The sequence below is a fragment of the Canis aureus genome, chromosome 31, assembly GCF_053574225.1.
Source record: "Canis aureus isolate CA01 chromosome 31, VMU_Caureus_v.1.0, whole genome shotgun sequence".
Taxonomy (NCBI): domain Eukaryota; kingdom Metazoa; phylum Chordata; class Mammalia; order Carnivora; family Canidae; genus Canis; species Canis aureus.
The window spans coordinates 34,097,509-34,124,220 of NC_135641.1; the positions used below are offsets into that span (position 1 = coordinate 34,097,509).

Sequence of the window (26,712 nt, forward strand, 5' to 3'; positions counted from 1 at the left end):
TCAGTCTTGAGTTTACCATATAGCACTTTAACTCATTACAATCCATGTCAAATTTATATTATTTATATTATATTAGTTCATGTGTAATTTGTAACATTATATGTATATTACAATATTAAATTTGCACTTCCCCACATTTCCCTGCACTGAAGTCTGAGGAATTGCATATCTATGCTTGAAAACCCCAAGTGTGATTGTATTGGTGTCAGCCTATACTTAGGAATGCTATCAGCTAGGAATCCTGTCAGCTAGGGCTGGTACTACTTGGGGCAGCCCCTACAGACATTTTCTCAACCAAGACCAGTTGTGGATGGACTGGCCTTTGTGGTTCTTATGATTGCAAGATGCACCTTGGCAACAACCATTAAGGAACTTTTAAGAAACAGGGTTAATTAACCACAAGTCCTGGAGGATACATGACGTGCCCAAGGGCCATACAGGCAGATTGAAAGTAGAGACAGAGAGTGTGCTAATGCACTGAGAGCTCTGCCTTTATGAGAGTTCAAGAGCAAAGTACCTAGGGTTTCACAGGTTCCTTGGGTTGTTAGGCTTTCTTCAGTCTTTTATTTTTCTATTCCTCAACCTGGATTATCTCCATTGTCCTATTTTCAAGTTCACTGATTCTTCTGCTTGCTCAAATGGACCTTTGAATTCTTCATTTCAGTTACTATGTATTTCAACTCTAGACTCTATTTTTGGCCTCTTTTTAGTTTTTTTGTTTTTTAACCTCTTGATATTTTCAGTTTATTCATATATCATTTTCTTAACTTTTTCCACATCTTACTTTAGTTCTTTGAGCATATTTAAAGCTTTTTTTAAGTGTTCGTCTAACAAATCTGCCTCCAGGGCCTTTTCAAGGACTATTTCTGTTTATTTTTTTTCCTTTGAATATGCTATAGTTTCCTGTTTCTATTTTTTGTTTTTTTTTTTTTTTTCCTATTCCCTTGTGATTTTGTCGTTGTCATTGCTGAAAAATAGACATTTGAATGTAATAATTTGGTAACTCCAGATATTAGATTCTCTGGCTTCCCCATCATTTTCCCCTTTTAATGTTGTTTTGTTTTTCTGATTCTTGTAGGCCATCACTGTGCTGAGGATCAGCCTGGGGTATAAATTTAAGGTCTTTTCAGGTCTTTCCTGACTCTTTTCCAGGACATTGTGATTCACTTTCTAATTTTCCTCATGTATGCAGTTGTTTTTTAATGTCTAAGTCCTTAATTTCTGGCTCCCCAAATGGGGAAAAACAGATAAATAAAAGGGGAGGCAAGGGTGCTGACCCTTAAGCACCCTGCAAGTGATTTCAGCCAAAAGAGGATCTGGCTTACAAACAACTGCAGGGGAGGTATAACAAAAAAGGCCACCAGGATCTTTGTCTGCATTTCTGCAACCAGAATCAGCAATGGAAGATCAGAGCACAGATCTCTGGATTTGAAGGACAGGATCATTTTAATCCACATTGGCTCCTTCAAGTTATGGTCTGGGTGCTCCAGAAATATGTCTGCCATTGCAATGCGGGTTGGGGAAAGGAAGCCACTACTGTGCTAAGAGCTAAAATTGATTCAACTTTACAAATTGACCACTATTTACCATCCAAGTCTCTCTTTGGAAGTTGCAAACCTTCAATACATTCCAGAGTTCCAACAGATGTACATCAAGCATATTTCACCAGTGCAATTTTTGTCTAGGTGAGGAAACAAATTCTTGGCACTTCCTATACTACCATTTTTCTTGAACTATCCAGTGTTTTCTTTTTTTAAAGGGGGTTAAATTTTGGTCCCACAGGCTGTTATTTTATGTGTAGATTTTAGTGTGGAAAACTTACCGTGGTAAATAAGAGTGACTGAAAACTATCAGAAGCAAAGATGGAAGCTTTTATTTTTAGTGAATATTAATAAAAATACAATAATACTTTAAAAATCACAAATAGAATAGCTTACATTTTCTGAATTATTTATGTGCACAATGCACTGCAGAGAGTATGGTGGATTACAAGACAGACACTGATTATTATTTCCTGTCTTGGAGATATATTTTTAAAGTATTTTGTTGTTTATATTCTTCATCTGTACAGTAGGGAAGATACCACTAAAATGTTTTAAAAATATAAATCCCTAGAGAAAAAAATTGTTTTAAATATTTATAAACCAGCATCGATTTATAAGAAGATTATTAATAAAAAAACAATTCAACACCTTCCAGAAAACAATGTTTAGAATTATGTATTTTGTAGGACAGTAATAATTATTTATGTAAATATCTGTCAGAAACCCAATTTTGGTGAAATGCATTCTAATGTTTGTTTTCTAGATATTTATGAAAATAAATGAAATGTATACTTAGTTGTTGTCCATAGAGTTAGAAATGAATGTAGATTTTAAAACATCCTATTGAAATCATTTAATCTCACTTACCCTTCATTCTCCTTATCTGCACAAAGACTTAGTTGGACTACCATGAACTCTCTGTAAAAGATTCCTAATATCCTTTGGGTATTAGCCAATGGAGTAAAACCTTTTGATCCTTATAATCTCCTAATTTTAGAATTAATAATATGATTACTTATATTGAATAAACTATATCAAAGAGATGACATAGTCGACTATACATAAAAGTTGAATGCAGCAAGGTCGACAAATCTTTTTTTAATATGTGTAAAGTATGTAAGTGTATCTTGAGGACTATAAATGTGATTAAAGGTAGGAATTGTGATATTTTATTTTATTTTATTTAGAAATTGTGATATATTGATGTTAGAGGTTGATATAGTATTGTCATCAGTTGTTTCACATAACTACCTAACAGAATTATATGCCATCAAACTAGGGCTAATTCTGGAATAGATCCTGAAGTAATGTTAAAACTAATGGAAATTTTATGATAACAACAAAAAAGTACATTTATCCATTATAAATTCTAGAGTACATTATAAATGAGAATATTTTCATTTGTGATAGGATAACTTGACCAAAATAGCAACTCCTATAATCCCACAGAAATCATGAAATAAGGGAAAGGTGTAAATATGAATAAATAAATATGAATCAAATAATATAAATTTTTTTATAATATAAATAATATAAATTTTTTCTAAGACTCCATTAGAGATGAAGCCTAGCATAGAAAATTAGTTAAATGAAATTATTAATTATGGGTAAAGAAAGTAGGAATCCTCAGGAAAAGAGAGATGACACTGAGGGAATTACTTTAATTCTATGAGTTGGTGATTTTTATGGACACATGTTTCACTAATTAAACTAATTTTTCTCTTAGAAATAGTTTTTGGAGAAGGGCATCTGGGGGGCTCAGTGGTTGAGCATCTGCCTTTGGCACTCAGGTCGTGATCCAGGGGTCCTGGGAGTGAGTCCTTCATTGGGCTCCCTGCAGGGAGCCTACTTCTCCTTCTGCCTATGTCTCTGCTTCTCTCTATGTGTCGCCTGTGAATAAATAAATGAAACCTTAAAACATAAATAAGTAGTTTTTGGTGCTAATGCCCGTATTTTTGGTATATGGCTTGATGAAAACACAACAGAAATAAAGATTTGTCTATCAAACAAATTAATTGGTGAAAAATGAATGGGAGAGGGATAGGAAAACAAACAAGAATGGTAAAAAAAAAAAGAGAGAGAGAGAAATGGAGGCAGTAATGGCAGGAAGAATAATTAATGAAACCTTTGGTTTTCAGTAACTGATGTAGGTAGTCAGGGAAATATTCATAAGTATTTTCAGAATAATAATGACACAGAGCTTCATGTATGCTTATTTACCTTGTTTATAGAACATTGTAACTGAGAATACTTGGCTTGAATATTTTAATCTAGGCTAAAGATATTTATCATTAATTGATTTTCTCCTAATTTTAAAAGAATATTAAACTAAAATGTAAAAATACATCTGTGTAATTAATTGTGCATACTGCTGCAATATATAATTAAACATCTGGGTTTTTTTTTAAAGCAATAAGAAAAATGATATAAAATGAGTCCTTAGCTAAGAGAGTACTATTTTAAAAAATCAATTATTCTCTAAAACACAGCAAGCTGCTTTTCAGAAATTACAACAAAGCAAACTGCTGGTAACCATCCTACTGTATATCCATTTCTCAAAATAGTACAAGCACTCTCACAAAAAAAGCCAAGTCATTCATTATAAAATGCCCCCAAGGCATAGATTTTCTCCAAGTGAGCTTCACATTTTTTCTTTGCAAAGAAAATCAATTTCAAAAATAAGGGGAAATGCTAAGCAAGAACAATTTAGTTGCTTTAAGTATATGTACTGACTATACAGTATATAAACATACGGATATTTGAATACTATTTATACTTGTAATTTAAACAGTAGAGCAGATATTTTTACTGAATGTTTAAATGCATAGAACATTCTCAATAGCATTCATTGTGTACCATAACCATATACTGCAAGTAAAATTCATATAATAGCATTTTAAGCTTTTCAAATAGTAATTATTCAAATTCTGTATTTAAGTACAAGTGTGTTATGAAAATGAATGATTTCATAAGATGGCGCATTATAATAGATTCTCCTCAAGCTACATAACCTTCAAAATATCTGAAATCATTCTTTTTAAGTATTAGCATTTTCAAATAAGCACTTTGTTCTTTTAGCAATAAAACAATATATTATTTTAACACCTGTTGACAGTTATTATAGTTTATCTTTTACAGTTTCACAGATATTACTAATTCAGAAACATACTTTTTTTACTTAAATATATGGACAAAGTTGGACAAATAATAGCAGGCTCATTAAATGAGTGTTGCAGTCTTATGAGAAGTTACTTTTCCTTGGGGCTCCAGGGTGGCTCAGTCAGTTAAGCATCTACCTTTGGCTCAGGTTATAATCCCAGGTTCCTGGGATCCAGTCCCATGTGGGCTCCTGACTCAGCAAGATAGTCTGCTTCTTCCTCTCCCTCTGCTCCTCCCTCTGCTTATGCTCTCTCTCTCTCTGTCTCTCTCTCAAATAAATAAATAAAATCTAAGAAAAAAAAAGAAGGTACTTGTCCTAGTATGTAACTTAACTCATACAAACAGCACCTTATGGATCGTAAGTAGAACATGTTGGATAGTCCCTTCCCAGGGAGAATGTCTCCCCTTTGCACAATACTCAACTACATATTTTAAATTATATAAAAAAAATTGTAATTATTCAGTTTAGGATTAGTAAACAGCATTTTCCTATTCTTTCAAGTTATAAAATTTTCTCTTTGAGTGTTAGAATAACTAATCAAGAATAGCCCATGGTATGATATAATTATTGGTAGTCTTAAGTGTTGATTCATGTATAAGGGTAGTCTAGCTTTTGAGATTTGCTTGTTTCTTATTTTTTTTAACATGATTAATGGACACCTATAGTGAACTTATCTATGCCTATAGGCTTCTATCATACTTCTTGTTCCAGTAGCTGAATGTCTAGGTATATAATTCTGATTATTTTATGTTTGGAAATGTTCTGATGGCTACATTTAAGATAAACAAAATAAAGGTAGAGTAAATGCAAAATGAACAAGTTCTTCCTGGGTTCTTTTTCCTTAGTTCTACCAAATATTTTGAAGACAAAATTAACCTATGAACATTTAAGAAATTTACAGATATGTTAAAATTGTATAAAGGGGACCTCATTTTTATTTATGTCACATGTTACATTTTAAAAATAGTCTCACATGGATATTTGAAGCTCAGTATAATAAAGGGAAGTAACTACCAGCAGAGATCACTTCCAAATTAGAGATGAGAGGCTGAGTCTTAGGTCTTGGAAATTGTAAAAAATCACAGAGCGCTAAGAATTAGCTCTATCCTTAATACTAATCACCCTATTCCCTGTACGCTGTATGTTCTGCTACAAAGGGAGAAAACTAAACTTAATCCTTTTGTATTTATACTGAATTAGAAGTTTAAATAAGTAAAGAAAACATACTTGGCTGTATGTATTTGGGAAAGTCAGTAACTGTCTCCCATTGTAGGCATTTTTAAATGATATTGCATATAACAAATTTAAGAAATCCATTTGACATTGTTCATGTCAGAATTTTTGTAATTACACATGGGCATGTAATAGAGTTCAACTCCTTATTTGATGTTTGTTGGCTGACAGATTTCAAGCCCTACAATGACCCCTTTCTCTTCTGCCCCACATCTGGGAAGGCCTGGATGCTCCCTCCTTTGGCACTGGTAAGAGGTTCAAATTATGAAAGCCTTGGCTGTTCTGCATAGAAATCTTTGCCCCAGCTCTTCTCCAAAGCTACCATAAAGCACCGAGTTAGTTTTATCTCTCCATAGAAAGCCTCATTATGGATATAGAACTTTTCATAGTTTCTTGCTGCACGTGTAAAATCCTTGACATTGATCTGAACTAAATTTTGAGGGAGAGGTTTATCCTACTTACCTCTGTTTAGTGTCCAAAGCAGTGCATTATGTACAAGACTCCTATTAACATCCAAGTGAGGAATAACAACTTGTAAAGCTCAGATAATCATTGGTATGTATATGTCAATCTCCATTTTTTTTGCTTGTAAAGAGAATATAAATTAGTTAAGTTTATAATTCTCCTAGAGTGAGTGAGGGAAGGAAAAAACTTATTTTTTATGCTACAAACATTACATCACGATGACAATCCTTGAACTTTGCTCTCTGTGCAATGGCAAATGTTTTGATTTGTACCATTTACACTTAGAACACTTGTTCCTGGCTCAACCTCCACTTTTTTGATTTCTAGTTGTCCTTAGCACAGTGGAGTAATAGAAGAATTCTATTCTTGGATTAGCTTGAGGAAGTGTGCAGAGATCAAGAAGTGTGTACTTAAAAAGTTTTACATGGGCAGCCCAGGTGGCTCAGCGTTTAGCACCACCTTCGGCCCAAGGCGTGATCCTGGAGACCTGGGGTCAACTCTCACATCGGGCTCCCACAGAGATTGATTTTTACCTTAGTTCTCCAAAAGAAAAAATATATATATATAATATTTTAAAAAGAAAAAAATCTTGTCTATATTTTCAAATTTTCAAATATAAACATAAATGTTTTCTAATATGAATAATTTATAATCATGGTTGGTTTTCATTCCCCTCATCATGACTCACACACTGTTTTTCTGATAGTTTTATAAGTATTTATCCAACTTTAAGATGGCACATTTATAATTTTTTTTATTTAAAAAATATTTCCTTTTAACATACAGATACTTTTTTTCAATATCCACTTAATTGTTGTTAAGGTATACTTTTGCTGTTATCTTAACTTTATTGCATTATTGTCTTAGAATGTAATAAATGAGACATTAATCCTTTGGAGTATCTGATGCTTAATTTTTGGATTGATAGAGAATCTACTTTTATAAGATTTCCTGTGTATTTGGAAAAAATGTTTATTGATATACACAGTTTGTATTGAAATCTAAGTATATCTAATAAATCAATCTAAGGAATAGTATTATTTAGAGCTATTATCAGTGTGCTTTGTCTATTTAAGACTTCTGGGGATGGTGTGTTAAAATTACTAATTGCAATGCTGATTTATCATTTCTCTTGTATTTCTATCATTTATCACTTGATATATTTTAAGGTGTGTTAGAATATGCATGTTTAATAGTAATGAACATAGCTTCTAGTTTTATATATATTATGTGCATATATTAGTTTTGTACCTTATGACATTTTGAACTATAATTCTATTTTTTATAGATGTTAAACTTAATACCTCAAAAATTTTTGGTCTATAATTGCCTAGGGTGCTTTATTCCATCAATCTATTTTCTTTTTTTTTTTAATTTTTTTAATTGGAGTTCAATTTGCCAACATATTGCCTAATACCTAGTTCTCATCCTGCCAAGTGCCCCCATCAGTGCCCATCACCCAGTCACCCCAACCCCCCACCCACCTCCCTTTCCACTACCCCTTGTTCATTTCCCAGAGTTAGGTGTCTCTCATGTTCTCAATCTATTTTCAAGCTCTCTGTGCGTTTTTTTTTTTGTGTGTGTGTGTGTGTGTTAAAAAGATCTCCTATAGACAAAATAAAATTATGCATTGTTTTTACATACTATGCGAAAGTTTTCTAACTGGTAGGTTTGATGCACATACATACATCTGTTATCACCAGTTATATGAGAAACTGGCTGTGCCAGTTTTATTTTATGATGCTTTCCCACACTCTACATACATATTTATATTACTTTCCCATTTGATTTCTAAGTTATTATTTAATTCCTTTATAAAAAACATGTGTTCATGTATTTTTGTATTGTACTCCGTCTTTGCATTATTTAGATAATACCTGGGATTTAGTTCTGAGTTTTATCCATATATTTATTTTTTTCTTTTCCTTTACTTTAGTCTGTCTTTGATTATAAATATTCAAGTATTGTATTCTTTTTACTTCTTAAATATTTTGTAACAAATCATATATTTGGTTTTTATTATTATAATACTTTAGCTAAAATTGTTTTTATTATGAGCAATGTGGATTTACATGTGTAAGACTATATTCATAACTCATATTTGAATACAAATTTGTCTGGTTGTAACATTGTGAGTTCAAAATAATTTTCTTCCATTAACTACATTTTAATACTTCATTATCTTCTTGAGTACAATGTTTTTGACAAGAAAACCTATTTTAAATTTATTCTTTTCCTTTGAGTCAAACTTCTATATGGATACTTTTACATTTTCCCTTCTTTTCAGACATTTTCAAATTTCACTATAGTATATCCAGGTCATGGTTATTTATTTTATTAACTGTTTAACATTTGATAGACCCTTTCAAACAGAATTCTTATTTCTGAATCATGTTTCTTCAATATTTCTTCAAATATTTTTCCATTTGAATTCTTTTCTACTTATGTGCTTTCTGTTATTCCAACATTGGCTCTTATATTTCCATACTCTTGATCTTAGAATTTCTTTTTTTATTGTCTATTTTTTTTATCTTTCCATTCTGCCTTCAACATTTATTTATTTATTTATTTATTTATTTATTTATTTATTTATTTATTTTTGCCTTCAACATTTAAATAGATCTTTGGTGACATGTATTCCATCTTCTGTTTTGTTTTAGTTTTTTTTTTTTTTTTTAACCTTTATGGGTTTTATTAAGTAAAAGTTCCATATGGTTCCTTTTGAATGGTTTTTGGTTCATGTTGTTATCATGTTCCTGCCTATAACTATGTGTGTTTCATGCTGAAATATATGTACACATATTTATGTATATATTTACATATATATATATATATATATATATATTTCAGTTTGGTGTCTTTCTTTTAAGGTAGTTATGAGTTCATTTTCTCTGGAGATATTAACTACTCTGTAACAATTTTTACTAGATGGGCAGCCTGGGTAGCTCAGCAGTTTAGCACCGCCTTCAGCTCAGGGCGCAATCCTGGAGACCTGGGATGGAGTCCCCACACTGGGCTCCCTGCATGGAGCCTGCTTCTCCCTCTGCCTGTGTCTCTGCCTCTCTCTCTCTCTCTCTCTCTCTTTCTGTGTCTCTCATGAGTAAATAAATAAAATATTAAAAAAATTTATAATAGAGAAAGGCCAAGGCAATACATAATTCTGTATTGGTCCTGATAAATCTAGAAAGAGGCTCAGACACCAGAGAAAGACCATAAATTACTCTCACTCAGGGCCATGACAGCACAAATTCTGCTGGTCAAGATTTCTCTCTTAAATCTTTAGCACAAAACAGGAATGGAGAGAGACAGTCTTAAAAGATTAAAATTAACCAACACAGGAACTTGGGACTGAAAATGGATAAAAGTAAAGGCTCAAATGTAGCTTGTCAGTCTGCATATATGCTAATTAAACCCTCACTGTAGGAGAGCTATGATGACTTGTTCTTATAACATAGGGGTGTTGGTGGCTACTGCTATTTTGCTTCAATGAAGAGACAGGCAATGATTATTTTCAGCCAAATCAAGGGCAAGGCAAATATTCTGTCCCGTGGGGTTCTCCTCTCCTCTCCTCTCCTCTCCTCTCCTCTCCTCTCCTCTCCTCTCCTCTCCTCTCCTCTCCTCTCCCCTCCCCTCCACTCCTCTCCCCTCCTCTCCCCTCCCCTCTCCCCTCCCCTCTCTCTCCTCTCTATTTTTTCTCTTTCTTTCCCTCTCTCTCCTCTCTCTTTAGACTACCTCTTGGAAATGATGTTTCCCTTTCATTTTTATACTTTCCCAACATTGATTTTTGAGACAAGAAACTATCACCCATATTTTAAGAAATTGCTGTTTAATAACATTTTTTTTTAAGTAAAATAGACCTTATCCTTGAAAACCAAACCTAACTGCACAGATAACTACATTAACATTACTCTATATTCCACTGTATTTCTGTCCTAATCACCATGTTTTTATTGTTAAAGGAGACTCTTGTCCAGGAAGAGAGAAGTTATAATAATTTTATTGTTCATTCCTGGAACTTGCTGAAAAACTCATTTAAATGAATAATGAAATGTTCATCTCTTCAACTGATAACATTAAATGACTGTAGATTCCCCAAGACTCTTCAGAATCCTCACCTTAAAATCTTCATTTATTATAATTTCAAATATCATGATAATTACCACTAAACTCAATAAATACCTTGGATGAAAGTCCTAAACTAGACTCTAAAACACATAAGTATTCCAACTTCATTTTTTCCCCCTTCAATACAACCAAGACTGTCTCAAGGTAGTACTGCCCCATGCCTCAATAAGAATAATCTCAGCTTTTTCTCATCAACAGTGTATTTTAATGGCAATTTGAGACAGCCAATATTCAATAATCTTGTAGGTTCACTGAGCTCCAATTGATTGAAAATCCTCAAATCGCATCCTCTTCTGAGGCTTATTGAGATCCCTACTAGGACAGAAGTTCTCAGAAACTTGTGACTTGTGCAGTCACAAAGGCCCCCATGCTTAAAAAGGGCTCTGGGCTTAGTTTAAAACTCTGTTATTGTCATCTTAAATTTTTTAACCCTATTTGAAAAAGGAACACTGCATTTTTATTATGCACTGGGCTCCACAATTATATAGTCAGTTCTGTCTATCAGTGTTGTCTCTGATTAGGACTGTGATAGGTTAAGTTTCTGACTTAGATATTTTTTTTCTCTTTATTTCATTGATAAAGCCAAATGTGAATATTTTGTTTCATATGAATAATCATTTTAGGAAGCTTTTGATTATCTTTTTTTAAAATATTTTTTTTCTTTATTTATTTATGATATTCACACACACAGAGAGAGAGAGGCAGAGACACAGGCAGAGGGAGAAGCAGGCTCCATGCACCGGGAGCCCGACGTGGGATTCGATCCCGAGTCTCCAGGATCGCGCCCTGGGCCAAAGGCAGGTGTCAAACCACTGCGCCACCCAGGGATCCCCAGCTTTTGATTATCTGATCAAACTTGCAGTGTTGTCGTTAGTGAATATTTGCTTTATTATCAACTCTCCTATGTGTCCCTGTATGTTCTTGTCACTTTTTTTGTTGTGCAGCTAAAAGGGGAATTCTTAAGATCACGGGAAGAAACTAGGTAATTTTCCTTTGGGACCCATCCAGCCTCCCTCATGCCAGGTGCAAGTAATAAATCAGTTTTTCTGGGTTACTGAAATGAGGTGTTAGGTAATCTGTTCAATGATAAACACCACAAGGGACACCTGGGTGGCTCAGTGGTTGAACATCTGCCTTTGGCTCAGGGCATGATCCAGGAGTCTTGGGATTGAGTCCCTTGTCCGGCTTCCTTCAGGGAGCCTGCTTCTCCCTCTGCTATGTCTCTGCCTCTCTCTCTGTGTCTCTCATGAATAAATAAATAAAATCTCAAAAAAGTAAAATGATAAACACCACAATGGGCCAGAAAGCTAGAAACTTAAACACCCTATCATGTTTTCTCTAAATAATAATAATAATAATAATAATAATAATAATGAAGCTTGTTTTTAACCTTGTGTTTTTATGGAAATAATCACTTGTAACCAAACTTCCACATACATACAGAGCTTGGAAGATTTTCATTGTATGTATTTTTTTGCAAACATTATATTTTGAAAAAAATGCATATAGAGAATTAGGGCATTTAAAAACATAATGAGTCCCGCTTTTAGGTAGTATTATGTATCAGAAAAACTGTCCTGTGAGAATTTTTTAATGGTTTTTGAAAAAAAATTTTAAAAGACCCTTTACTTTCCAATTTGTACCTCTCTTGCCCCAGTTGTTCGGAAGAATCTAAAATGAAACATAAAGATTCAATAGATGATCACAGTAGTACAACCCAATGTTCTGTAAGACTGATTTACTTCTCTTTTACCTGAAACATAATACATAATATGTTAATTCCTAAGACACTCTCTAAATTCTATCCAATTTTAGTGAACAGCCATTCCCTGGTAAGTTGTAAAGAATAATGCTGGGTTTTATTATAGCTCAGCATGCAATGTATGTTTAACAATAAAATATACATTTTTGAAAAGACATAATCCTTGGGGTAATCTATGCTTCTTTTTAGGACTGTATGTTAATAAAACATAATACCCAGGGAATTTATAATACTGTTGAAAGAACCTTCACAATGAACATAAGTAAGTTTGGACACTGTAAAGCACATGCTTATAGAATATTTCTCACAGAGTTTTCTAAGGAAGAATGAGTACATATATTCTGTTCCTTGAGTTAAAATACAAAAATAATAAAACACCTTGATGGCAAGTATTATTAATTCTTCTGTGTTTTCACACGAAAACTGGGTTAAAACATAAGACCAGTTCATTTGTTATTTAAAAAAAGAAACGTAGTAACGATGAAGTAGTCTTCCATCTATAAATTAATAATATTAAAAGGTTTATTTCAACTACCTTTTAAAATTAAAAACCCATTTTCTAACAATAGAAGTTGTATCTGATAAATAATAAAGATTTATAATTTATTAAGAGGAGAAATAGTGTGGAAACTACTTCATAGGCATTATCTTAATTTTTCTGTATAACTACCCTATGAGTTAGTTGATATTATTATTTTAGAGATGTAGAAACTCAGACTGTTTAAGATCAGACAGATGGGAATAGGTAGGTGGAATCTGAAATGTTAACTACCAAAGGCAGAGCACTTAACAGTATTATTGTACCTCCCAGTGAGGCATATAGCCAGTATTATCTAAAATACCCTATTTGTCCTAGGACATACCCAGAATACATTATTAATGATAACTGTAACATTTCTTCCCCAAGAATATACATTTTGAAATCTGACTAGAGATAGCAAATCGACATTTATATTGCTTTCTGGGAATAAAGGAATGAAATTCTATTTCACATTCTCCTTTAGAGCTAATCATGGAAAATTTAGGAGTCCCACTCTAGAACACATTGGGAATTTCTTTGGTATAGAATTATATGGTAAAAAAAAAAAAAAAAGTTATATTACTAAAGCCAGTGAAAGTGATATAGCCTTTGGAATTATATGGTAAAAAAAAAAAAGTTAGATTACTAAAGCCAGTGAAAGTGATATAGCCTTTGATGTCCAGATAGGACTGAGAAATTAAGAGAGTAATAAATTTAGAAAATCTAATTAAATGAATGAATTTAAGAGTCCAGTTTAAAAAAAAAGACTAAGTGATAAACATAAACATATATTGCACAAATGCACATACACAATCTTTATAGAGACAAGAACAAAAATCTAGTAATTAGAAATAGTTAAGTTTACCATTATGTTATTAATGAGAGAACCAATGTCTATGAGACCGTCCCTGCCAAATCCTTTACGCAGGTATCAGATCTGCTTCCCCTGCCTAATTCTACTTCCTCTTCCATATTTCACAAAATTTACCATCAATACATCTTTTATAATTTTCAGTGTCTGTTTCAAAAGATCCCACTGACCTAAGGTCTTCAGAGTATTCGATGCACAGGATTAGACACATGTTATGAAATTGTCATCTTTTCCCTTAAATCATACCTAATGTAATTCCTCCTCACTCCTCACCATCACCAGCCATGAATTATTTGTACCACTTTGCTTTCCTGATGTGTTTGGAAACTATCTTTTGCTCACCTCTTTATCATAGAGCAACTCTAAGAACAGCAAGGAAATGATAATTGCTTGTTAGGGAAAAAAGTTTATCCAAGAAATTAGAAACTGGAATCATTTTTTAAGTTAGTAATTCATCATTTGTAACCAAAAGAATTGTATGATTAATCTAGGTATTCTCTTTTAATGAAAACTAAATATTAAATCAAGGGTTATTGGTGCAGGATTTAATGCAAATGTGAATTTTGTTTTCAGATTAATGTATACCCTTAGATCACAGGAAAAAATCTATTTTCTCTCTTGATACTAATTAGCATAAATTACCTGAATAAGCAACTCTTTCCCATACGGCAAATTGTGTCACTATATAAAATTACTCATGTTTGAGAGTCAAAAGCTGTGTGTTGTTTAGAGAATACTAAGGACTATGAAATAAACAGGTATTAACTCTCTGAATCATTTGCAAGTATTTTTGCTTTCCTTAGATATGCAATTCTACATGAACTATAACCATGGTGGTAAGAGACAAAATCAACAATCTGTAATATTACTAAATATTTATCTGTGAATAGGGTAGTAGATAAAAATGACTACTTAGAATGAAATAATAATGAAATCATTTTCTAATGCTATTTTTAAGTATATTTTCTAATCTAAGTATGCAACCAGTCAGAAAAGTTCTACTTCCTTCAGATCAGAACCCCAGTGGACTTTTACAGTCTCTTGAATTTTCTGATGGGGAATTCTACACATCCACATAATTCCTGTCGCCTTTAAAATAATAAAAATCTTGCTCCATATTACTGGAGGAGAAAAGTGCCCCGGATCCTTTCAGGATTATTCAAAAGAAATAACAGAAAAATATTCAACATGAAAAAGTCTTGTGAAGAAAATGAAGGAAAAGCACAGAACATGCCAAAGACCGAGGCAGACCGCCCTTCAGAAGATGTACCACAGGAGGGAGAAGGAAATCTTCAACCTTCTGAAGAAGGTGTAAGCCAAGAAGCAGGAGGAAATCTTAGAGGAGGGCTGACCCAGCTTGGCCTGGGGTTTAAAGAGGACTTTCCTGTGGGGCATTTGGATCCTGAAGAAATGATAAGAAGAGTAGATGAGTTGGAAAGGCTTAGGGAAGAGATAAGAAGAGTAAGAAACGAGTTTATGATGATGCATTGGAAGCAAAGACATTCACGTAGCCATCCTTAACCTGTGTGCTTTGGGCCTTGAATTCTTTTTTTTTTTTTTTTGTCTGATATTAAAATCTGGCCCCTGCTTCCTTTCTGTTATCTGATGTATCTCTGATTTTCGTTTTACCTTTAGTCATCTGTGGAATTTTTTTTTAGGCAGCTTCCTTGTTACCAGCATCTCACTGGATTTTGTATTTTGACCCATTCCAGAGGTCTGTTTTTCAATTGGAAAGTTTCACATATTTGCATGAAAATATATTCATTCTATATTGTAAAGTAAAACATAGCAAGTTACAGAGCAGTATATTTAGTATCAGTTCACATGTAGGATTAAATCCCAAATTTCTGTGCCTGTGTGTGTGTATATATACATATCAAAAACTTAACTGCTTATTTCTGTGTGGCGTGAGTTTTTTTCTTTTTGCTTATATGCATTTTTTTCAAGAACACATGTCACACACAAAAAAAGAATTAAAGTTTTATAAGTAAGAGTTAAATAATCTGCAACTAGCTTAGAAGGGCAATGGTGGCACCTAAACTCTTGACGGATGAACTATTAAAAATATGTAAACCCCAAGTTACCTCTGGTTCTCTTAGCCAGAGGAATAAAACTGGCAATTATTACAGATTTAAAAATAATAATAATAAAATAAAATAATAAAAATCTGAAACAAAAAAATGCAATCTTTTTAGAAGCATTATATTATGGTTATGTAATATGGTTTTATATGTATATCATAATAAATATAATATATATTATAGTTATATAATGTAATTGATTAATATCTGTCAATTGTATCTCAAAAATATGTATCAATTGGTAGAATAACATATATTGCCATGCAATATTCAGTAGGTAAATCAAATTAAAATGTATATTCCCTTTTATTCTGTAATTAAACTTTATGCAACTACTCACCAAATGGAACATTGAAGAGCATGTCATTATGAAATCATTCCCAGAAAGTGTAAGTATTCTTTTGTTTTTTAAAGAAAATATTGAGGATTTTTTTCTTTTTTTCTGTGTCTAGCTATATTTTACATTTGCCAGACCAAAATAAAGTATTGGGATGAAGGGAAATATGAAATTCTCCTAACATATTTTCTCTGCATTAAGAGTTCCATATTATAGAGTTTATTAAAATTCATCTCTGTTACAACTGTACCACGTTGACCTTTTAACTTTATTTCCCTGTAGTCTGTGGACTATATAACCTTCTGTTTGGTTTTATTACTAATTTCAAGATTTTATTGCATTTTACTATTGATGATGACTCAACATTTTATAATTTATATTATCCACTGGACAAATTAGCTGTAATTTTTATTTGTAAATATGATTTCTATTTAGAAAACATTAACATATTTTCTGACCAAAAACAAATGTCACATATCAACTATTGGTAAATATTAAAATATACACAATGAAATGAAAGCAATTATATTCCATATTTCTTCTAACTTAAATTTACATGATTAATAAGGTGTCTGTGTTCGGAAAAATAAGTAACCACACTCTTTTATATATATGCTTTTGTTCAAATATTTTCCAGAATTGCTGAATTCAGTAGAAGGAACCTAATGTCAGTCTGTTCTTGTCCTCTGGGAAATTAATCCAAAAGGATAAACTTCAAAGTAAAAATGTCTTGAACTTTGCCAATATGCTCTTCAACTGTGCCCTAAGTATAATTACTCTCTAATCATTTCCCACTTATTTCATGCTGGTTTATTCAGGTCTCACAATGCTGTCTACTTGCTTTTCCTCAAATACTCAAGGCTTACTTTCACTTTGGGATTTGTTAACTGACTCTATATACTGAGTGTCTAAAATGCTCTACCCAAGAATCTTCGAGAGCTAACTTCATCTCTTTCAAGACTTTGATCAAATGTCACATTTATACTTATTAGTTATTGTCCCCCTATTTAAATTTATAGCCTTCACCCCTACACCTCACTCTTGATTCTCATTTCCTTAGAAAAAAATATGGGTGGTTGATATTTTCCACATATACTGTGTGTCAAGTACAATGCTATTACTGTGAGTATAACAGTCTAATAATGAACCAGACAGAGACATGGAACTGTCCTCAAGTTGATCATACTGTATAGTAAAATATAAATATTTTTTTAAAAATCAAGTGATTTATTAATATATTTGTGAAAAGTTTATTTTTATTTATTTTTATAAATATTTTATTTATTTGTGAAAACTCTTTAAATGCAAAGTGCTTGGGCACTATTAATGCATAAAAGAAGGGGATTGAACTAACCTGGGGGAGAAGGACTATGTGAGGAGAAGGTATTTTTAGGAAATGATGTTTATACTCTTAACTTATTAATCCTGAACATCTCCATATGTGATGCCCATGACAAATAAAAGTGCTAGGCTACGTGAGATTTTTATTAGCAGTAATGTACTCAAAGCTGAGCAGCTTACATACAACACTTCTCATTGATCTCTTTATCAAGAACTTAGTCCCATGGATTCATTGCACTGAAGGCGGTTGGACCATTTAATCACTTTACTATTTTGTGCCCTCCAAATAAAACCAAAATTCTTAAAGGGTCAAAACATAACCATCAAATATCTGAAGAAGAACAAGGAAAGCAGATTTGGCCTAAATTATGTAGTATGTATTTTGAAGCAATAGTGAATTAGTTTAGTATTTGTGAATGGATAAACAAAATGACAATCGAAAAAAGAAAGCCCTGGTTATACCTATACTTGGATACAATTTTGGCTAAGTAGTGAAGGAAGGATATTTTCAAACAGAGAACTGGAAAAAATAGTTTACTATATAAAAGAAGATATTGGTTTCTCAAAAAGATATTGGCTTCTCACCTATCATCATATATATGTGTGTGTGTATATATATAAAATATAGATTAAATACATAATATAATATATAACACATATACATAATATCGATACATAAATGCATAAATATCAAAATGAAAGATGTGACTTTGGAAAAAATATGGTGAATATCTCAAGAGAGTGGAGTAGGAAATATTTTGTTTTTTTAAATCAAGATAAAAAATCATTGACTCTAAATAATACACTATTGATGAGTTTGACTTATTAAAATTAGATTTTGTGCAAGGAAGACTAACTTACACAAATTTTAAGTACAAGTTTCAAACTTGAAAAAGATATCATATTTCATACAATTGGCAAAAAATCAATATCATACCTAAGATGACCCAACTTACTAATAAGAGATGATGTCAAAATCTGAACACAGATTGACTCCAAAGTCTGTGTTCATAACCACAATTCTGTGAGGCTCTATAAAAAATTATCTGCTGAATAAATAATTGTGTTTACATATGCATATGAATTTAGTATGAATAGTTTATTTTTTGAACAATTTATATATGTATGGGATTATATATGCATAAATAGATATATATCTAGAAAAGGAGAGTGTCAGAGACTGAATAGAGAATTGAACAACTCCCAGGCTTTTAGAATGGGTGTAGAGGGGTAGTAGTAAATTTCACTTAGAGGTGAACATTTTGTGGGGATGAAGGGTGGAATCAATGACATGGTATTTTCTCTATTTTTAATATGATGTGATTTTGTACTTGCATATTGAGGGGCTGATGCCAATACAGGAGTTGAGGACATATATTTACCTGCAGTGCCAAGATTTTCATATATGTGTTGTGTGTTTAGCCATCCATCCACCCATCTAGATGGAAACATTTGTGGTGTGACTACTATTTGCTTGAATCTATTCTTAGTTGCTTTTTTTTTTTTTTTTTTTTTTTTTAGTTAAGGGTGCTAATTTAGAGATCTTGTCCTCAAAAACTTTGATGTTTTCTTTGCATTTTCAACTTTGAGATATTTAACTTTTAACATTTAATGTTATTAGTTAATAAGTATATTTCAGTAACATGAAAAATGGTATGATTTCTTTTAACTAATCTATCTTTATAGCTTTCCACTATTAGATTTGTATGTGTATAACTATTCTCAATGAATTGTATCAAAATCGTTAGAACATGCTCAATTTTTACACTTTTTTGTTAGTTGGGCAAGAAAACCTTCATTCTAGGATGTTTTTGATTATGGCTTTTGTTCTTTCATTCATAGTTCCTTCACTTGGAAAATGTTTAATATTTTGTCATCTCATTTTATTTCTTTGATTTTTTTTTGTTTTCAATTATAACAATGATTTCCCAGATTCTCTTCTGAATCAGCTTCTGGGAGGGGGGGTTATATCTTATTTTGCTGATTGCAGTTTGAAGTTTTTTGCCTACCATAAATGGGTTTAATTCCATTTTCATACAGTTCCTATTCAAGTTGTCTATATCTTACCTCTTTTCTGCTCTTGTTCTTAAGATATATGTATCATGTGATAATGAGAATATGACATATCCCTTCTTAAAATTATTTTTTCTTATTAGCACATCTATTTCATACCCTAGATTTATTTTTAGTCAATACAGAAATATAAATTCATTATATTTTGGAACATAACCCCAAACTTTCACAACTTATTACTTACTGTGTCTCTTGACATATTAATTCTTTCTGAAGTTCAGAGTCCTAGACTTTGCAATGCATGTTGTGGATGTGATTAAATTAAAATAAACAATGCAACAAAAAGCACCAAGGAGATTGCCTGGTGCAAATGTTGTCTAGTGGATACACATTTTATGGAAATTCCTATTTCCAGATGAATAAATTTAAATGATAGGTAGAGAAAAAAATGCATCTTGGGGGAAGTATAGAGACAGAAACAATCTGAGCCCTCAGAGGAATATTATTTACACTGAAAAAAGAATCCAACAAGCTATAAAGATAATAATATCCTTGGTCATCAGAAAATCATTATAGTTACCTTGGCATAATGTATGTTATCTACCACTGTTCCAGAGATTTGGATAGTAATCTAAATATATAAATTAAAGAAGAAGAATGCCATTCTCTCTTGTCTAAGTTTGAATATGTAATTTGTCATTAAATTAAGAAAATTTTGAGAGTAAAATGAGGAGCAAAACAATTAAAATAGTATAATTTTCAGATATTTATCATTGGCTAACCAAAGTATTTATTATATTAATGGGTTGGTAAAATAATACTATCCAGATACTGTTTTTAAATAATCAAAAAACATATGTATATATTAAAGCAAAAGTTAAAAAGAATTATGTTTGCTGTATATTCATATACTTCCGTTATTAGGTCCCATATAGTTCTAAGTCTATGGCATTGGTATTTTTTGAAGAATAATTCCTTAGGGTATAATCTTATTTTAACTTATTTAGTAGAATTGCCTGCAATATTTTTTGTTTGTTTTAAGGTTTATTAATCTAAAAAAATTGTAATTGGTGACACTTTTATCTATTTTCTGTAAGCCTGTTTTGTTTTAAGATTTTATTTATTTATTCATGACAGACACACAGAGAGGCAGAGACATGAGCAGAGAGAGAAGCAGGCTCCCTACAGGGAGCCCAATGTGGGACTTGATCCCAGGACCTCGGGATCATGACCTGAGCCAGACAGACGCTCAACCAGTGAGCCACCCAGGCATCCCAATTTTTACTCTTTTAATTTTGTATTTAATATTAAACATCTAAACCAAATTTATTATGTCATGTACAATGCTATTGTTATGCTTTACCTTCAACATAACAAACTTTCAGACTTTATTTTGATTCCATATATTGGATGAAATCATCAGATCAGTACTAGAACTAACCCAATGGATTTTTCTATTTGAAAATCTGATGACTTAGATATAAAACTGAACCATTCAGTTGTTTTTCAGAATTTCCCTACTAATAATCCCAGCACATCAATAGCCATTGCTACACCTCCTGTTTATGATCACCTACTGCTTAATGTCCATTTCTGTAAATGTAACAATAATTATAAATAAGCATATCATGAGAAAATACAGACAGGCTATAGCAACTGGTTTGATATTTTTCTAATAAGAAGGAGAATATATTGTGATTAATAAAAACAAATGTCAGCAATATTTAGTGAAAATTATTCAGATTCATATGAACTACAATTGTATTTGTAAAGAACCGTCATGGAGAGAAATGAAATAATAGTGTGATCAGAATCACGTTGAGGATTTTAAGAAGTATTCTGATATAATGCAGGTTCATAAGATTAAGGAGTCAGGGCGCCTGGGTGGCTCAGTCAGTTAAGCATCTGTCTTTGGCTCAGGTCATCATCCCCAGGATCCTGGGATGGAGCACCATATCCCTGCTCAGTGGGGAGCCTGCTTCTCCCTCTCCTGCTTCCCCTGCAGGTGCTCTCTCTCTGTCAAGTAGACAAATAAATCTTTTTAAAAAATCAAGAAGAGTCTTCAAAACAGTTATATTCTTTCGACCACAAGAATGAGGAAAGCAATGAAAATTTTTATGCCACTTAAGAGGGAGAATAGGTATAGCTGGTTCATCCTTAAGGATGTATTTCATGGGAATTGGAGAGGGAATACGGTAATGATACGACAGAGAAATTTTGGGACTTTATATAAAAGACAATGCCCTTATGAATATACATGCATACATGGAAACTCTTAGGTATTGCTGACTTATCAGAGTGATTCTATTAAAAGTATCTGCTCTCTATTTTGCATCACTTGTTCCACCCAGTAGCTACCAAGAAAAGCAGCACAAGTGGTTGAAATGAAGTTCTTTCTCATGATAATTGGTCTTTGAAAATTGATTTGAATTTTGGAAATCACAGTAGCCTGCTGTTATGATTATTCACCTTGGTGTATAGTCATTGGCAGTTTCTCTGTCTTTCAATGTAACATTTTTTTTAATGCATGAAACATTAGATTAAAAAGTGAAAAAGGGGGATCCCTGGATGGCTCATCAGTTTAGAGCCTACCTTGGGCCCTGGAGTGGTCCTGGAAGCCTGGGATTGAGTCCCGCATCAGGTGCCCTGCATGGAGCCTGCTTCTCCCTCTGCCTGTGTCTCTGCCTCTCTCTCTTTCCATCTCTATGAATAAATAAATAAAATCTTTTTTAAAAATATAAATAAATAAATAAATAAATAAATAAATAAATAAATAAATAAAAAAAGGGAGAAATAGAATTATCTATAACATTAGTCCAATCATATTTGAAATAATTTGTATAATCTCTTCAAGTGCTTTCCACTTAATGTGAATATATTTGGAGTTAATATGCACCTTGTTCTATAGCCTCATCTCTGTATTTAAAATCTTTATGAACTTTTGGGGTCTATAAATGCATTTTTCAAAATGGTTTTTAGTGACTTAAGGGTTCCACAAGCCCAATGAACCATTAATCATTCAGCAAATATCATATGTTGAATGTTAGTTTCAAGTTGTGCTGTTAGAATTAAGCTTATTGTAAATGTGTATTCTAGCATTTATGCATTTAATAGAATTAATTAATATTTAATTAAGAATAAATATTTAATCTTCTCATTAACAGAAAAGGAATTTGTCACCTAGGAATGCAATTATATCAATTTATCTATTTATTTTTAATTTTTTAATATATTACCAAATGATCCAATTGATTGACCATATTCTATGAACCTGACATTTTTTCTATGCTTGGTTAGCCTGAGACATTACTTTTGTTTTCCTAATTTTTGCTAAATTTTAAATAAAATCAAATGATATTTCATTGTTACTATAATAGCCATTTCTTGTATTATCATCTGACCAATTTCTGTAATGATTCAACACTTTCATAAACACCCAGTGCTCATCACAAGTGCCCTCCGTAATCCTCATCATCTATTTCACCCATCCCCCCAGCCATCTCCCCTCTGTCAGCCATCAGTTTGTTCCCCATAGATAAGAGTTTTTCTTGGTTGGCCTCTCTCTAGTTTTATTTTCCTAACTTATTTGTTTGTTTCTTAAATTCTGCATATGAATGAAATCATATGGTATTTGTCTTTCTTTCACTGACTTATTTCACTTAGCATAATACTCTCAAGCTCCATCTATGTCATTGCATAAAGACTTCATTCTTTTCTATGGCTGAGCATTTTTCCATTGCATATGTATACTGCATCTTCTTTATCCATTGTATGGTTCTTAATTGGCCTAATTTCTTTTTTAAAAGATTTATTTATTTATTTGAGAAATAGAGCAGAGCGAGCAAGGACATGTGTAGGGGGAGAGGGGCCGAGGAAGAGGGAGAAGCAGACTCCCCACTGAGTAGGGAGCTAGATGCAGGGCTGGATCCCAGGACCCTGAGATCATCACCTGAAGGCAGACACTTAACCAACTGAGCCCCTTAATTGGCCTAATTTCAATGTTGTGTCTCTGAGAATAAGAAGACCTGAGAAGGAGAGAGACAAAGGAAGCTGGTGGGTGGAAGAATCAGAATACATACAGCATTTGTCTATTATGTTTATTATATAATGGCACGGTTCATGGCATCCAAAAACAATACAATAATAACATCAAAGATCACTTACTATAGATCACTATAACAAATATAATAATAATTGTAAAAGTTCAAAATATTGCAAGAACTATCAACATGTGACACAGAGACATGAAGTGAGCAAACACAATTTAAAAATGGTGCAAATAGACTTGCTCTACATGAGGTTGCTATAAACCTTCAATTTGCAAGAATGCAATAATGCAAAGCAGAATAAAATGAAGCTTAATAAAATGAGGTATAGTAGATGTCCTTGTACATTTATAATGTAATGTACATTAAGATTATTAAGAGTGATTCAACTACTAAACAATAACTTCAGATCTGACTATAATAAAAAAATTATAACCAGAAAAATATCAAGGAAAATTCATGGACAATAATATAATATAAAATAATGGCTTCAATGGGAATTTAAGTTTCTTGGCCCCTCTGTATGTCTTACTTTGTTTTTCTCCAGGAAAATACCAGAGCACATCTGTCTGAAGTAGAAATATCCTCCACTTCCAGTATTTTAAGTCACATTTGAATAGCTTTACTTAATTTTGAAAAGAGTACAACCACACTGCACTAGAAAAAGCTTAATAACTACAAGAAATGCAATTATGTTGCTGAATCCTATCACACAAGAATATTTTTTAAAAGAAAAAGACAAAAACATTCTTGTAAAACTATTTCTCTATTCCTTTCCTTGTGTTCATATTGTTGTTTATTCTTTCAAATATCTTAGTCAAAAATTGTCAGTATCTATTTTTCTCAATTCTAGTTCTCTCACAAATGTTTTCTAGTCCTTCCATATCCTGTCACATCAAATTCAAATATTTAGAAACTGTATAAAATTAATTTGATAATACACAGTTTGTTTAAGTATTCTGCTAATGTTTAAAGTTTTGGTTAGTTTTCTCTCATGTGTTTTCAAATAATAATGCACTACACATTTGTGTATAAATGTTTTTATTTATTTTAATTATATTTGTAAAATAATTTTTTCTCAGGTGGGATACTGTTGTGCCACAGAGTGAGGCTTCTGAAAGGGAAACATTTTACCAAATTATTTTCAAAATATTGTTAAAAGTTAATGCTCTATAAGTTAATTACACAATTTTTTAAAGTAATCTCTACACCCAACATGGTGCTCAAACACATGACACTGAGAGATCAAGGTCACATGCTCTACTGACTGAGCCAGCCAAGTGCCCCTCCATAATACAGTTTTGCTCTTGGCACTGCAAGTGATGAATTTCATTATGTAAAAATGCTAATTCTTATGGCTGCAAAATAAAATATTTATCATTTGTTTTCCTGTTTTAATTTATACTCAGGGGCAGCCCAGGTGGCTTAACGGTTTAGCGCCATCTTCAGCCCAGGGCCTGCTCCTGGAGACCAGGGATCAAGTCCCACTCAGGTTCCCAGCATGGAGCCTGCTTCTCCCTCTGCCTTTGTCTTTGCCTCTCTCTCTCTCTTTCTGTGTGTGTCTCTCATGAATAAATAAATAAAATCTTTAAAAAAATTATATTCAGGATATACTATTTTTATTATTAAGAGAATAGCATATGATAAACTCAGCACTAAGGGAACTTAAAATCGATTCTTACTATTGAGTCCTTGTTTCTTGCTTTTGCAGCTCATATATTTTGGGAAAGCATGCCAAAAAGCCATATAACTTTATAAGATTTTTCTTAGCAGCTGCATATTACTCCTTGGCTAAATGTATAAAAATTTGAAATGATTTATTTATTTGGGTTGCTGCATAACTTTTGCTATAATGAACAGCAATTCAATAAGCATGCTTATACCTGTGTATACAAAGAAATGTATGTATGTTTGTATATGTGTGTTAGAATATATATGTATATAAACTTCCCAATAATTAATAAACTTAATGATTCACTATCATTTTTGTTACATTCTAAAGTAGCCCCTAGAGTAAACATATAACTTTGCTCATTTATTTTTTAATATAATAATTAGAGAATGATGATTCATAGTTCCAACTAAAGAAGTTGGAAAAATTTGGAATAGAGCCAAAAGTCTAGAATTCACACACACACACACACACAAACAATGAAAATATTAAAGATCAGAACTTAATAATCTTGAGAATAAAGATACAATAAAGAATATCAAGATTTGCCAAAAGCTAATATTTCAGAAAGACCAGAGAGGTAAATATAATGTTGGTGAGAATAATCAAGTGAAAAATAAATAAGAGCAAATTAACAGCATGAAACACTAAAGATTCATAGATTTATTGAAAGCTCTAGAAAAACTTAATGATATTATCAGGTATCCTAAATTTCATACACTTTAAATTACTTTTAACCTTTTTGTACTGCTTTTCAAATGTATTTAGTTTACTTGATTCTTTATTGTTATTTAAATTTAATTTCTTGAGGAAAGAAAACACATCAATCAAATAATATTATAATTTATTTTAAGATTTATTTATTTATTTATTTATTTATTTATTTATTTATTATTATTTATGAGAGAGAGAGAGAGAGAGAAGCAGAGACACAGGAGGAGGGAGAAGCAGGCTCCATGCCGGGAGCCCTACGCGGGACTCGATCCCGGGACTCCAGGATCGCACCCTGGGCCAAAGGCAGGCGCCAAACCGCTGAGCCACCCAGGGATCCCCAATATTATAATTTATAAGTATAATATTAGACTTGATTAGTCATTTATTTTATTAAGAATGTAAATTGTTTTGGTAAGTTTTCCTCCAAAAATATTCTCAGAATTAGTCATTAGATATAGGAACATTTATTTTAAAACTCAAATGTATAAAGACAGATAATCATTTTTAAAAACTATACACACAGTTCTTTAGAAGTATATTTGATCAGACTTTGGTGAAGATGATTCCCATATGTACTTACACTGCCTGCTCCAAACACATTGAAATGTTACAAACGACATCAACAATAACAGCTGAAAAAGCATATCTGAAAACTAAAATGACGCCAAAAAAATTCATGATCCAAATGTTCTATAGAAACAAAGTGGAGAAATTGAAGTGAAGCGACAAATTTGATGTGATTCAGTTCAAAAGAAGTTGACAGAAATGAATATTCTGGTTACGCATTGACTTGTTCTGAGCTTTCAGTGGAACATCAGAGTCATTCTC

The 26,712-nt window shown here is 32.2% G+C and overlaps 1 protein-coding gene and 1 long non-coding RNA gene across 3 annotated transcripts in view; both read left to right on the forward strand.

The window, feature by feature from the left end:
* LOC144302246 (uncharacterized) overlaps positions 1-26,712 on the forward strand; it is a 200,871-nt gene that overhangs the window by 49,716 nt on the left and 124,443 nt on the right. The window lies entirely within an intron of this gene.
* On the forward strand, positions 14,815-15,201 carry LOC144302245 (transcription elongation factor A protein-like 8). Its single transcript, XM_077879531.1, has one exon. The coding sequence runs from the start codon at positions 14,869-14,871 to the stop codon at positions 15,199-15,201; it is 333 nt and encodes a 110-aa protein (XP_077735657.1). The 5' UTR covers positions 14,815-14,868.

Excerpts from the sequence above, each read along its gene's own strand:
- LOC144302245 (XM_077879531.1), top strand. The coding sequence starts at position 14,869 with ATGAAAAAGTCTTGTGAAGAAAATGAAGGAAAAGCACAGAACATGCCA.